This window comes from Passer montanus, unplaced genomic scaffold (assembly GCF_014805655.1).
Source record: "Passer montanus isolate IOZ18808 unplaced genomic scaffold, ASM1480565v1 scaffold34, whole genome shotgun sequence".
In the NCBI taxonomy this organism is placed as follows: Eukaryota; Metazoa; Chordata; class Aves; order Passeriformes; family Passeridae; genus Passer; species Passer montanus.
This window is the reverse complement of record NW_024368152.1, coordinates 7,535,389-7,549,444: the sequence shown is the minus strand read 5'-3', so window position 1 is coordinate 7,549,444 and position 14,056 is coordinate 7,535,389. Positions and strand designations below refer to the sequence as shown.

General features: G+C 38.3%; 1 protein-coding gene across 5 annotated transcripts in view; it reads right to left on the bottom strand.

Moving 5' to 3' along the window:
• Positions 1–2,581: 2,581 nt before the first annotated feature.
• Positions 2,582–14,056, bottom strand: part of ASAP2 (ArfGAP with SH3 domain, ankyrin repeat and PH domain 2) — an 84,203-nt gene continuing 72,728 nt past the window's right edge. For 2 of the 5 annotated variants that reach the window (XM_039715672.1, XM_039715674.1), the window contains 6 exons: positions 12,533–12,694; positions 11,507–11,675; positions 10,095–10,162; positions 8,339–8,448; positions 4,465–4,587; positions 2,582–2,869 (listed from right to left, as the gene is read on the bottom strand). In XM_039715672.1, coding sequence (XP_039571606.1) covers positions 2,795–2,869; positions 4,465–4,587; positions 8,339–8,448; positions 10,095–10,162; positions 11,507–11,675; positions 12,533–12,694 — 707 coding nt within the window. In that variant the 3' untranslated portion in view covers positions 2,582–2,794. The remainder of the gene's footprint in view (positions 2,870–4,464; positions 4,588–8,338; positions 8,449–10,094; positions 10,163–11,506; positions 11,676–12,532; positions 12,695–14,056) is intronic. The other 3 variants (XM_039715675.1, XM_039715676.1, XM_039715673.1) reach the window with 2 other exon arrangements.

Below are 14,056 nucleotides of genomic sequence, written 5' to 3'. Positions count from 1 at the left end.
CTCGTTGTCTGAGAAATAATTTGTTAATACAGACTTTGATTCTGCTTAACCCAGATATTACAGGTGCTTTACCCCTCTCATTTAATCTCAGGTGTGCCATCTACAGTTTTTCTGTTCAACTGAAGTTCATAAGAAATACATTTTTCCTCAAGTGATACTTGTTTGTATTTGTAATTTTTATACATTAAAAAGAACAATATTGCATAAGCAGTACAGGGGAACAGAAAAGAAGCAGAAAAAGTGATTTTAAAAGTAGTTTTATTTTTCCAGACATTTGACTGGTTAACAAGAGTAAAATTTATTAATCATGCTCTAATTATAAATCACTGCATCCAGGACATTGAAAATAAGAGTTGATTTTAGGTTATACAATATATACAGTTGCTCTGCAACTAAACAAAATAAAAACAACTGAATTGAATATTATACATCTCATAGCATTCTAAGCTGCATTTTAAGTGTCACTTGCTCCTTTTTAAACAGTTAACACAGCAACCTAATAGTCTGTCTATTAACAGATTTTTTGAATCAGATTTGAAAAGTTGTATGAAATATGCCAAAATTTTGGACTTAAAATTCTTAATTTCATATTATAAATAGATATCTACAGGCTCTAGAATTTCATTTTTCTCTGCCAGAGGAGAAAACCTTTTCAGAAACTCAGAAAATCAAGGGATAAATTTTGCTTAGCTGCTCTTTATTGGTCCTTGGGATTTTACCTGTCTGCACTGTTAGTGCTATTAAATTGTAGTCTACAAGTTTCCTGGGTTTTATGTAACCGGTGAACGAAGTTGTGACATTTTACTCTATTCCTCTTCTAGCAGAACTCAAGGGAAATTTGTATCATTTTTTAATGTTACGAATTGTTACATACACTATAAGATTCTGTGTTAAAAATACTGTACATTAGGAGATCTGTGCAAAATAATATGCCATTTACTCTCTAGACTCTATCAGGGATAGAAACATACAAAATAGTGTTGCAAACTGAACATATCAGTAAGTGAATAAAACTGTAGTGCTAAACTATTACTCTATCATTTTACTGCCAACTTTGAAAATACAGACTAATTTGCTTCAACTTGCAATAAAAATATCTTGAAACATTCCAGTTTGTTCCCCATTTATACTGCAGCAACAGCATCTAGGAAGTGAAAGTTACACATCTACGTGGCTGTACCCACACGCCCGAGGCATCAACCAACGGTACCATTCAGGAAGGGTGACACGGGGAGATCAGTGTTGCTCTTCCAGCATTTTCACAACGTGGTTTTTCTCCAAATAAGCACAGATGGTGGTCGTGGCCTGTTTTCCATTCCTTCCAATATGAAATGGCCAATTTAAGCACCATTTGCCAGAAATTCAAAGCTCTCTTGATAAATCTAGAGATACAATGTTCACATAACGTGATCAAAGCCAATGTGACCTAGATATTGATTTTCTGTATCCTATGCCTCAGTTGTTTCCTGTAGCATAAGCAAAATCTGGTACAATTTCACAATACACAAACATCAAAATGATGTCAGATCTGTATTGGTGTTTTAAATTCCATCAACCAACTGGGAACTATCCATGGCCTAGCTTTTGTTCACAAATCAGCAAGACAAGTTTAACAACAGTGTAGCTACCATATATGTGGGTATTCTATATAAATACAGAGTGAGTTGGCAAACTGTCATTGTTTGCAAGGTAGTGGCACACAAATTTCATAAACCAGAACATAACGTAGTGAACTTGTGAGGTGTCAGGTATCTTATTGACCAAGGATAATTACCTACATGTTCCACCAAATATGTTCTTTCTGTGAACACATTGCTGGATGATTTAAAGAAAATTCAAGAACTTAAAGACTTAATGCTGTAATGAGACAAGCATAAGAAATGTTCTGCAATCCATCATCATAGTTAAGTACATTTCAGGAAGTGCAGTTTTCAAATCCTTGAGTTAATGTAGTAACTCATTAATATTGCCATAGTTTAGTTAACCAGCAGTAGTCACATTAAATGACCAAAATGGATGTAACATACATAAAGAACATTCAAAAAACAGGTTCTACACACATGCAGCATAGAAAAACAAAACAGTCTCAAGCTCACAAAATTAGAACTAGAAAGTTCAACGACTAACACAGATTTCAGATAACTTTAAGCAAATATCTACATCCATTCTGAAAGAAAGAAGTTTCTCCTGTGGTAAAATGAAGTACTTTTTTGCTTTCACCTGGCCAAAGACACATAATTAAAACAATTTCTTCTGCAACTGTTGGCATCCTTGATGACAGCCAGTTTGGCAAGCTACTGAATAAGTCCATTTTAGAACTACACAACAGCTTGCATGTTTTGGTTCCAACACTTCAAATGGTGTCAAGAACTGGGTAAGTTCACTGCCCTGGTAGATGCACACACAATTTCTTTAACTGGGGAAGCAACACTGAACAGTTGTACTGTCATGTTACAAAAGGGAGAATAAAATTAAATTGATCGATAAGAACATTCATAATGTGATATTCAGACACGTGGATTTTGATTGTTAAAGCTTTTCAGTTCACCTTGAAAAATACAGGAAGAGTTGTTTCTTTTTAAAAGTGTAAACTGCTTATGAGAAGTTTTCACGTAGAAAAAAGTTAAAAAGTCCCCAAACCAGAACAATGGCAATAAAAAAGTAAGCTACAGTACCTAGGACTTGGGCAGTGCTCTGACAAGGCGGCTGCGGATAGGTAGGTGAAATGAAACAGAACAAAACTTATTTCTGTGACTGCTGGAAATGAGAAATGTCTCCACTTATCAGTAGCAATCTAGTCAACAATAAAGTGCACAAATGATACAGGGAAAGCTCCTTTCCGACTGGGATCTCCATCAATATGACCAATCTGAAAGAGTCCAGATATTTTTCAAGTTAAATCTCAAAACAACATTTCAGCATCACCAAAATGAATACCAGCAACCTTCTTGCCTGTAGTACAAGCCTCCCACCAAATATTTTCTGTGGTAGTGCTAGTTTTCTTCTACCAATAGGAAATACTGGCTGCATGTATTTCAGCTGTAGGTTGGGTTTTTGTCAAATGCAAAAGTTTTATCCAGTTCTTTGAATATACAACATCTTACTGCAGTACCACTGCTGCATAATACCAATGCAATCTGTAATGCCTGGCAGCCCACATTTGGCCTCTGTTGAGTTGTTTCTTTAACCATCACTGTGAGGCAAAAGGATGAATCAAGCTTCAACAGTTTTGTTTATACAGCATTATTGTCAATTTAGATGCAATCTGAAGCCCTGTTCTTCACTAGAACAGAGCTTGCTAACAGATTAAGGCAAGTGTTTTCATGCACAAGACTTTTCCAAGATTTTGCTTTAGCCAATAAGACTCTGCAATGTAAAAACTTGAGATGGTTTCCCAGCTCAAATAGACTCAGTTCTAGTCATCTGAAGACTGAGGACAATACAAAGCTCTCCTCTGATGCTGTCCTGGAGTGACTTTAGGATGCTGTATTGTATTTGTATCCCCATCTGTCTGTTTAGCCCAGAAATAAGACCTGTACCTTTAAAACTAGATCTGAGAGCTAAGGGAGGCAGAAGGAGAATCAGTGGAATGTCTAAGGAGACTGTATTCAAAACTCAGAGATAAGAGCTTCAGCTCTCTCTCTTGGTGCATGTTGCCTGCAGCACAGTGGGTGGGACAGAGCTCTCCTTTGCTTTCAGTTAGTTTTAGCTAGCTGAGGCAGACAAGTTCCCTGGACTGTGGCTTTTCTTTTTCTTGGAACTGTTCAGCCCTGCTTTGGACCAAAAAGCCAGAAAACACCGTGAGCTCAGGCCTGTGGCCCACTGGGGCCTGGGACATGGCATTTCCAGCACAGGAGGGACTGACAAGAGACTGAGCGAGCTGAGCTACACCTCACAAAACGGACCCTCTGCTGTCCCTTCAGAACAATGAGAGGTTCCATTGTTTAATATTATTCATTTTCTCATGTCTGTGAGTACTTTGCTTGCTAAATAAACTGTTTTTTCCACTTTTCTTGAAAGAGGCTTATCAACCAAACAGGCAGGGTGAAGGGCCACTGAATTCTGCCCTTTAGGGAACATCCCTTTGGAACTCTTCCAAGTTTGTCCCAGACCAGGACAGAAACCCACTACATACACCTGTAATAGCAGATTCTTAAATTGCTGACACTCCACCAAAATTTTTCTGGATCACAGAGACCATCCCCAGTGTATTGTGAACCCTGCTGATTATATATATGTATATATACATTCATACTTTTTAAATTTATTTTTTTTTTCCCTGAGTGAGAAAAGCTAAAAGCTTGTCTGAAGTTTGACTTTTGAAATTTCATCTCTAGTTTCCATGAGATGAAACTATTCTTGTTATTTGAAAACCCAGCAGGGGATCTTCCAAAGTGAGTATCAACCTCTAAGATTTAATTTCTTTCTTTCAAAGTGTGTTGACAGAAAATGCAAAATACTCACCCACCACTCCTGATCTTCTTCACCATCAACTACAATAATATCTCCCTCTGCAAAAGTCAGCTCATCTGGGTTATCTGCTACACAGTTGTAAATTGCTTTTACTCTCTTGGGTTTAGTTTTTGACTGAAAAAAAAACAAACCACAAACCCTGAAGGTAAATAATACAGCACAGAAGAGACAGAGTAGACTTGGAGTTTTTTAAAGAAAGTTTCAGAACTGCTGTTTTTCATAGGTTAGAGTTCAGCTATGTCTTTCATGCTTCAGGCTGAATCTGGCACCACCCAAAGCTTTTTGGAGCCACTGTGCCAGTAACATAAGCCATGTTTTGAGTGAGCCAAATTCTCCATTTTGACTCACCCACACCTACAGAGGGCTCACCCTCTGTCTTCAGAGCTCTACATCACTGCAGTGAGCATGATTTTGTTCAGAGGATGGGGTGATCAGATTCTGTGCAAATGTACCAGCAGCAGCATTATCAGAGGGAGGCCTGAGCCACGTGCCAACACTCTCCTTCTCAATTTGCTAAACCCTATTCAGTGGTGCAAGAACCCAGCAAAATATCCTCTGCCTCCCAGCAGTGCTCTGAGGACCGCCAGCCACAGGAGTCCTTTGGCAGCTCTTTCAAAGGTAAAGTTTAGTAAGGAGTTGCAATATTCCAGCATGGCAGTGGGACTCAGTCCTAGCTATGTTCTGTGCAGTGATACCAAAATTGTTTCGCTCTGGTTTTCATCCCACACCTTTTCCAGTGCAAACCAGTCTGCTGCTGCATTTCTTTTCAGCCTCTCCATTCTCTGTTGCAGACCAACAATAATGCTGCCTACACAGCATTTCCATGCAAAACAACCCAACAAGTGAAGGTGCTCAAGAGCTGGAGGCAGAGTGTAAAGCTTTCCATCATGAGTCCAGCCTTTTCCCAGCCATAGGGAGCAAAAATCTCTCCTTTCTACCCTCAAGTGTCAGAGCAGAGGTGTCAGTGCCATTTAGGTCTGAGATGGCTGTTAATGCAGTGGCTGTTTGGGACAGAAGTTCCACATGGCATAAGGAAAAGATGGCCTCATCACCATACTGGAATTCCCCCAGTGCCTGGTCCCAGTCTCTAGTTAGGTCAGCCATGGAGCAGACAGCTTGAAAAGGAACAAGAGACCCCGTTTACAACTCTCATTTTCTCCATCAGCAAAATGCTCTGCTGAGGACAGAGCTGCCCAGTGGTCTCTTATTGTGCCATTGTGCTAGAGCTGAGCACAATGTGGATGGGGAAGGATGGAGGCAGCATGATTGTTATGCTCCTCTAGAAGCATTCATTTGCATTCTAGTATAAATTCTATATCAATTCTAATAAAAATAAAGCTGTGGCCTGCCCAGGGCAGGCACACCCTGAGGCTCTCTCATCCCTGTGAGCTGCCAGCCTGGCACTGCAGCACAGCAATTTTTCCAGACGATCCCTCTCAGACAAATGACAGTCTGAACCACAACCACCTTTCAGGTCAAAAGGGAAAAGCTTCACATCAGTACAAGAGTGATATAATTACTAACTTCAAAGTGCAGTAATTACAGGTATTTCTTGTTCTTTAGAAGGCAAGGAAATTAAAATAGATCTCATTCCCAGAGGAATGAAGTCTTCTAGGGAAATTTCCCATGTATCTACAAAATGGTTTCAAAAATCTAAATATCACATTGAGGAAAAAAAAGAAATCAAAAGGTGAATCAGGAATTTCCACCTAATAAACAGGCTATCAGGTAAATGCACTGTGTAGGAGATAAGCCACTGGCTAAATGTGCATGTACTAGACCTGTCTTTTCTTTACTCAAGGGGCATTCTGCATTCATTTTCTAAACTTGGGCTGGCCTCTGGATTCCCTGGCAGGGTAAAGACATAGCAAAAAAGCCAGGAGTATAAGGCTAAATGGAGCAATTTAGCCAAAGAACTTTAGCTAGATCAGTCTAGCTAAAGCTCTTTAGCTGAGGGGCCCTTGACTAAATCTCAGCTAAGATGCTTTAGCTAGATTAATTTAGCTAAAGCATCTTAACTAGCACACACTCCTGAGTCAGGTTTTCCCTTACTTCTCTGTCCTGTGACAGAAGAAAATCACCCAGCTGATTTGCTCAGTGACAGAATTCACCTTAATGAAGACCTAGAGACAGCTGGAGAGTCAGATATGTTCTTCATATTATGTGCAATTAACATTAAACATTCAAGACACTGACCCCAAACTAGCCAGCACTAGTTCCTTCATAGCTAAATCACTTTGTCCTATCTAAAAAATAAATTTATACTTCAATTATACAGAAAGTCAGGTGTCAGGTTAGGAGTTGTTTCAGATGTGCTGGAAGGGTGTAACCAGTACTTACACTTGAATCCCAGCACACACAACAGAAATTAAGATCAGAGTTCAGTAGCTTCACAAAGTTAATATGCAATTTCACTACTTAGACCATTTAATTTTTTGTGGCCTAAAAAATGAAGGTTATTTTAATGCAAGATGGACTGTGACTTGGTTGAACAAGAGTGGAGGAGGCAAGAAACCAGAAAATTTTATACTCCCAACTAATGCAAGATGATGTCTCTGAGGTTTCTCATCATTATCAGATGAGAAACAGGTAACTTTTGGGCCCTGTGTGCTCAAGACCAATGGCAAGGCTATGAGAAAGAACCAGTAAAAATTAAATACAGACCAAACACACCAAACTCTGTCCTGGAGAGCTGCTATTTCAGTGGACATGGTTAAGGAAAAATGGTTGAAGGGAGAGAGACAGGGACTGAAGGAAGTGGGTGTTTCCATTACAAGCATTAACAAGACCATTGCAGAGCCCAGAAGAGCAGGTCTCCTACCTCTCTGCTTATTATTCACTACTGAACCACACTCCTGCACAGAATGTGTGAAGCAGCCCAGACCCACTCGCACACAGCACCTGGGAAATGTAAGGGCTCTACATATTGTGATTTGCTTCCTGCAGAGATACACTGTCATGATCAAGGATTTGGATCTTTTACATCTGTCACACAAGAAAGCAACATAAAATTGAAGCAAGGACCAAAGACCAAGTTAACTACACATAATGTACAGCTCCTCTGACATCTGGAAACAGGTCTTTACCTACACCAGTATATGATCACAGGTACTGACACTAACATGTGTTACTATTCATGGTCCTAGATTAAAAATAAGTAAAGAGTATAAAAAGGCCACACAATCAGATCAAGAGTCCATCTAAATCCAGTATCTCTTTTCTAATAGTCACTGTAAGGCTAGGGGAGGGTGGAGAAGAAAAATATAGAATTAACCACCTTCTGCAGGGGATATGCTTACCAAGAGATTTCTCTCCTGTCACCAGGTGAATGCTGAGAACTGACAGCACAAAGAGTTTCTTTTGTTTTGAGTTTGATTCCTGCTACTCTTGTTTGAAGTCATTTCACCTACCTACATGAACAACTGCCAGTATATCTGTGTCCATTATAAAATCACAAGAGTTCCCTTATAGCTTACTTCACTGAAGACTGAAAATGAAGCCACGTTAGAAGTGACTCACCAAGCTCACCTACAAGTCACTAACTCATAAAGCTTATCTATCTCCAGTAAGTCCAGCCCTAATTCTGTGGATTGTGTTGGTCACATCTGGACATGAACAAAGAATCAAACTGGTTTGGTTTGCCATTTTTAAACTTAAAATCACATACCATCCTATAGGAAATTCAAGGATGAAAAGTTTTCGTAACTATTTAGTACAAGTCACACAGATACTTAACACAGGATACAGGCCTTATATGTTTCATGGCTCTCACACTTTTACCATGGCAGGACACACTATCATGTCGACAATGTGTTTGATAGAATGCAGAAGATGAATAAAATCAAACGCCACATTTTGTACTTACTATTTGTGATTTCCTTGGCATTGGTGCTGGTGGCTGGATTTGTGCCAAAGTATTTGCTGTAGAACCAGTCTGTGTTCCTGGAATGTCACATACAGAAGATGACTCTCCTGCTAAAGTAAATAAATCAAGTAAATATTAGGCATGCTTTCAAAAAAAGTAAGAGTGATGGTATAAATTGAAACCAAACCAATTATTCTTAAAAGCATATAAATAATTTTCTATCCCATGAGTATTTAATTTTTACTGGTTCTTTCTAAATAATGAAACAGAATTCTATCCTTTTCCTTACCAAAAAAGCCACTTTTCCCAAAGACAACTACCTAAGACATTAAACAGATATGATAAGAGAGATAAAATAGATGAGGGCAGAACCAAATATCCCATTCCCCCTTTCCATCACTACAGACTGTATGCTGTTAGAACCTTTCTTTCCTAGTAAAGACCATCATTATCAGGGTGCTGTATCCTTCACAAGAGACTCCTGACACATATGGCAGACAGCCATTAGCAAATTCCTCTGGGATATGTCAAGAGAAAATGAAAAAAAATCACAGTAATAACGAATGAATATAAAATATACAGTAGAAGGGCAAACAAGATAGGAGAAATTCCGCTACAACCACCACAGAATCTGCACAAACTTCACTGTAGAGATTTTATGGAGATTACATTATTGCCATGTCCCAAAGTAGTAGTTACTTTGAACAACAAAACCACAAAATGAATAATGAACTCTGAATAATGTAGTCTGTTTATTAACATGAAAAGAGCAATATCAATTTGCAATATAATTAAAAGTGACACTATATAAGCTCTGGATTTTCAAGCCAGAAACACATTCTTCTATTCTAAAATGTCTATCTGACACCTTGTTTATGACATATACAAACAACAGTGCAAACAAAAATTTTCAAAATGCTTCCTTTGTTTGACTGGGTTTTAAAGTGAGGTTAGGAAAGCTAAAGCCTAGCTGGAATTGAATCTGACAAAGAACGTCGAAGATAACAAGAAGGGCTTCTATAAATCCATAGGTAACAAAAGAAAAATTAGAGAATATGTGAACCCATTGTTGAAGAAGATGAGATTCTCATTATAAAGTACATGGAAAATGCTGAGCTACTGAATGCCTTCTCGGCCTTAGCCTGTACTAGCAAGACAGGTCTTCAGGAAACCTGGTCCAGACATCTGGGAAGAATCTGGAGCAATGAAGTACAAAGTCCTGCACCTGGGAATGAACAAGCCACACACCAATATATGTTGGTGGCCACCTGGCTGAAAAGCAGGACCAGAGGCAGTGGACACAAACTGAAACAGAGGAGCCTCTGTCTGAACGTCAGGAAACACTTTGTCACTGTGGGGTGACACAGTAATGGCACAGGTTGCCCAGAGAGGTTGTGGAGTCTCCATTCTCTGGGCACAGTCGTGGATGATCCACTCTTGCTGTCCCTTCTTCAGGGAAGGGTTAGACCAAATAACCTGTGGATGTCCCTTCCAACATCAACCATTCTGTGATCATGTTTATTACATGGTCCCATTATTGACTTTATTTGGCCCATAGCTCTGCTCATGCTAAAGAACTTGAGGCATCAGGGCCTACACAATCACAAAGAGGAACAAGAACAATGTTGGCACTGATTATATTTAAATGTATAAGGTAAATTAAGAGATAAAAGAAAACCTCAACAAACCCACACTCTCCCTTTGATTGATTATGACAGCTTAACTATAATAAAATAAATCTCTAAACCACAATTACCAGGTTGTTGTAGAGACCCAAGTCCTCTGGTCTGCCCTTTGTTAGTTAAGCCAGATGACTTCTCAGTCCTGTGCAGAAAGTGAGAAATTGGTCCATTTCAGAAACAAACAAGAACTCAAAAAGCAACAACACAGAATACTTTCCAAATTATAAAAATCTTGGCATGTCTTCAGTAAAATCTGGTGACAGCTATTTTGTTTTTAAAAGTACTACTTTTCTTCTGTATTTTTGATTAAGTGAATTGAAAGTTGCACCTCATTTTAAAAAAGGCAGAAAAATAATACAGGTTTGATTATTGCAATTCATGTCTTTTCCCGAAATCTGAAGTTCCTTTCACTGTTATTTTATTTTTTTTCTTAAAATTATGCATCCATATTAGTCTGTACATTATAGAAAGCTTCAACAATATGTGTCTACTTTTAGGTACTATGGTACATGTAAAAAAAGGGCTAGAAAGGAGCTTAAGGGTCAAGTTTGCTTTCATCTTTCAGTCCCAATTTGCAAATGAAACCTTACTTCTTCCAAAATTTGCTCAAAGGCCCTATTTTCTAGACTTCTCATTACCTTATTGATCTCCCCTGGTTCCCACCTCAGTATTTCATTTTACTGCAATGCCCCAAAATGAACACAGCAGTCCTGCTGAGGCACCACTGATGTTGAGACAATTGAGAGAATTAATTCCTATTGTTTGCAGGCTAAGTTAAAACTATATTCTAACTCTTCCACAACAGCACTAGGTCATCTGCCTTACTTACAACGTCCTTACAGATCCTTCTTCTAAGGACTTTTGCTTACTCATACTCTGCTATTCTCCATGCTTCATCCCTGTAGTTGATCTTAATTACTAAGGTTGCTTACTGAATGACACCCTTCTTTTCCCTTGACTACTCCTTCAGTTTCTCAAGGATGCTTTGGATATGATCCTGTTTTCCAGTGCATATGTCCTTCCTAACTTATTTTTCTGCAAATTTAAAAGCTTTTTTTTTTCTTTTCCAGGTCTCTGTACTTCTGCCACAAATGGAAAGATTCAGTGGAACAGAACTTATGTAAAGCACATGAACAATAAATGGCACAATCAGACATTAGATCCCATTATCTCCTATTTGCTACTAGATGAGAATAAGGAATTGAGTATTTTTTATGGTTTTTTATCTCCATCACAGCTAGGCATTCTGGAGATATTCTGCAAGTCATATAACCTTAAATCATTAGGCTGTGTTTTTTCTACTGTAGTAATCCTTGATTGCTGCAGTAATCACCTACGTCCTTAGCATCTGCCTTCTGTTCATTCCCACACTCTAGAACACATCACTGGCAAAAGCATGCATGCTTTATTGATGATTGCATGTTATAGATATATTAAGTTACTAAAAATGATGAAGTATATTAAAGACTAAAATGACATCAGTTACCCAGGAATAGGCTTTCTCTGAGAGATTCTGCTAGGAGGTTGTGGGGGCAGTGGTGGTGGGGTTGGCTTGTTTTGTGGAGGAGCTGGCTGCTGTTTTGATTGCTGGTTCAGAGCTTCGATAATGCTGGCTGTCTTTGCCACTGGAGGTGGTGGTGCTGGAGAAAGTACATCTATATAGGAAAGTTAGACAGAAACATGGAATTAAATTTCTATTTACCATTTCATTTCTTGGGTTCTCATTACAGCCTCCCCTGTTACAGGACTTATGTAAGAAAAATGCTTTACTACATGTAATGGAAGGAGGACCTCTTCGGAAAATGGTTTACCTTTTGTTTCACGTAGTCAAATTGGAGACCTCACAAGCACTTCAATTTATTCAAGCATTGAAGTGCAAGCAAAGAAAATTGTTACTGAAGTCAGTCACATTCTTGAAAACAGTAGATCATAACACATTTTTTAAAGTGCTAATATTATTTGTTCAGTCAATGCCTTCAGTCTGTGTTTTATGGAAAAGTAACCAAGTGAGTTATATCTGGCAAATTTTATTTAGAGGAACATCTTTTCTTAAAACCTTGTTGTGATTCACAACTAACAGCAGACTAGGTTTAGCAAGTAATTAAAATTGCTATTGAATTCTTAAAATCACCACAACAGCAGCTGGCAACGAATTAAAACATCCTTTTGCATTCCAGTGGTCTACAAGAATCAAGCACAATGTGGAGAGACAGCCCCAGGCTGACACATAACACTCACCTTTACAACTAGTAAGAAATGCAGCACTAAAACTATATAGATAAATATATATATAAAATTATGAACCCTTTAGCTGTATGGTGTTTCTTGCTGACCCTGCACTACGCCATACAGTCCTCACTGGAGCATCAGAGAAGACAGTTTGTTACTGGATGGGAACGATAGGCCAAAGCTACAGTCACCAAAAGAGGAAGTATGAGTTGTGGAAATGGAAAAATAAGCCAACTGTGATTAGATACAGTAGAAGGGAAAACAGGGGAAAGTGGAAACATACTTGTAGATGTTACACGCAATGGCGGCACAGGGGGATGAATAGCTGGTGGATCTGATGAAGACCTTTGCCTGCTTATACTTTCCACTCCTAAAGAATTTGTCTTCCACATTGCATTAGATGAAGAAATTGTCTGAATACCACTGCCAAGAACTGAAGGCTGAACTAAAAAGAAAGGAAAATACTGCATTATTATTATTGCTTACCCTAAGCACAAAGTGTTAATATTCACACCCGTGCTTTCAAAAATGGTGTGGCTAGACCACTATATCCAGCAACACTACATTCATCAACTCTAGTCACTGCATCCTGAAGGAATGCCAGAGCAGAAATCAGTCTGGTGTTAAAAATTACACAGCAAGACTTCACCCAGAAACTTCTAACACTTTACCTAAACAAAATCTGTCTCCAGTCATTACTTTAAAATATGTCAATATTTGAAAAGGCAGATTTCTCAGTAAGAAGGTAGAAGGCATGTGTTGCCACCTTCTTTAATCCCTGGCTGATAACTGTAATTTTCTCACATACTGCAAGAAAAGGACCTCACTCTTCCATGAGCATTCATTTCTACCTCAAAGTGAAACATCAGTTTTGACTTAGAAACAAAATAAAACTGTAAACCTGAATTTCACTCAAGCAAGAAACTATAATAACTAGTTGTGAAACAGTCAAAAAGTACTTCTTCAGAGCCTCTTAAATGACTTCATTCTGAAGAGCTGCCTCCTCTTCTCATAAAAACACTCTACAGGTTTTCTTTATAAAGCCAGTATTTTGCACATATTATGCAGTTTCTCCCTACTGAGCACATGAGTATCATATTAAGAAAAGATGAAACAGAGTTAGGTATGAACAAGTATTAGGTTGCAGGGAAAAGCATAAAAGGCTCAGAAGACTTGGAAAACAGCCTAAAGCTATGAGGATAAAGGAGCAATAATACACCATAAGCATAACATTAACAACATCAACAATTGACAAGAAGCTATGGTCAATGATATCATTATAGCTTTTAACTAAGTATATAAATTAATAAGCTAATACACTGCTAGAGTAAAGAATATGAGCTAATAATCAAAGGCAGGAAGCATGTCTTCATGGCATGAGTTCTATTACAGTGATGCCAAGAAGGCTGGGCTTGAGAATGAAATTAAAATGACACTTCTTGAAATGTGTCATTTAATCAAGGGCAAACTGTGGGTAAGATTTGCCATGATTAAAATAATATCAAAGGATAAAACAGTCTTTTTAACTATTCAATTGTATCACTAATTCAGAGATAGAATCTAACAGTTAAACAAATGAGGCAAGTTCCTGCTGTCAATTTTCCTGTGTGGTGGGGAAGACATTCTTTTCCATCAAGTAAAAAATGTTGTTTAGATATTAAGCTTAGAGTTCATGTGAAATATTAAAGCAATCCCACCTTGGTTAAGTTTTACATGTGACCAATGTTCCCCCAGTCCCATGCTACCCCTTCCAAGTAACACACTTTTCTCTTCTCAGTTTTTCTGCCCCTTTTATGTAGCCATGTTA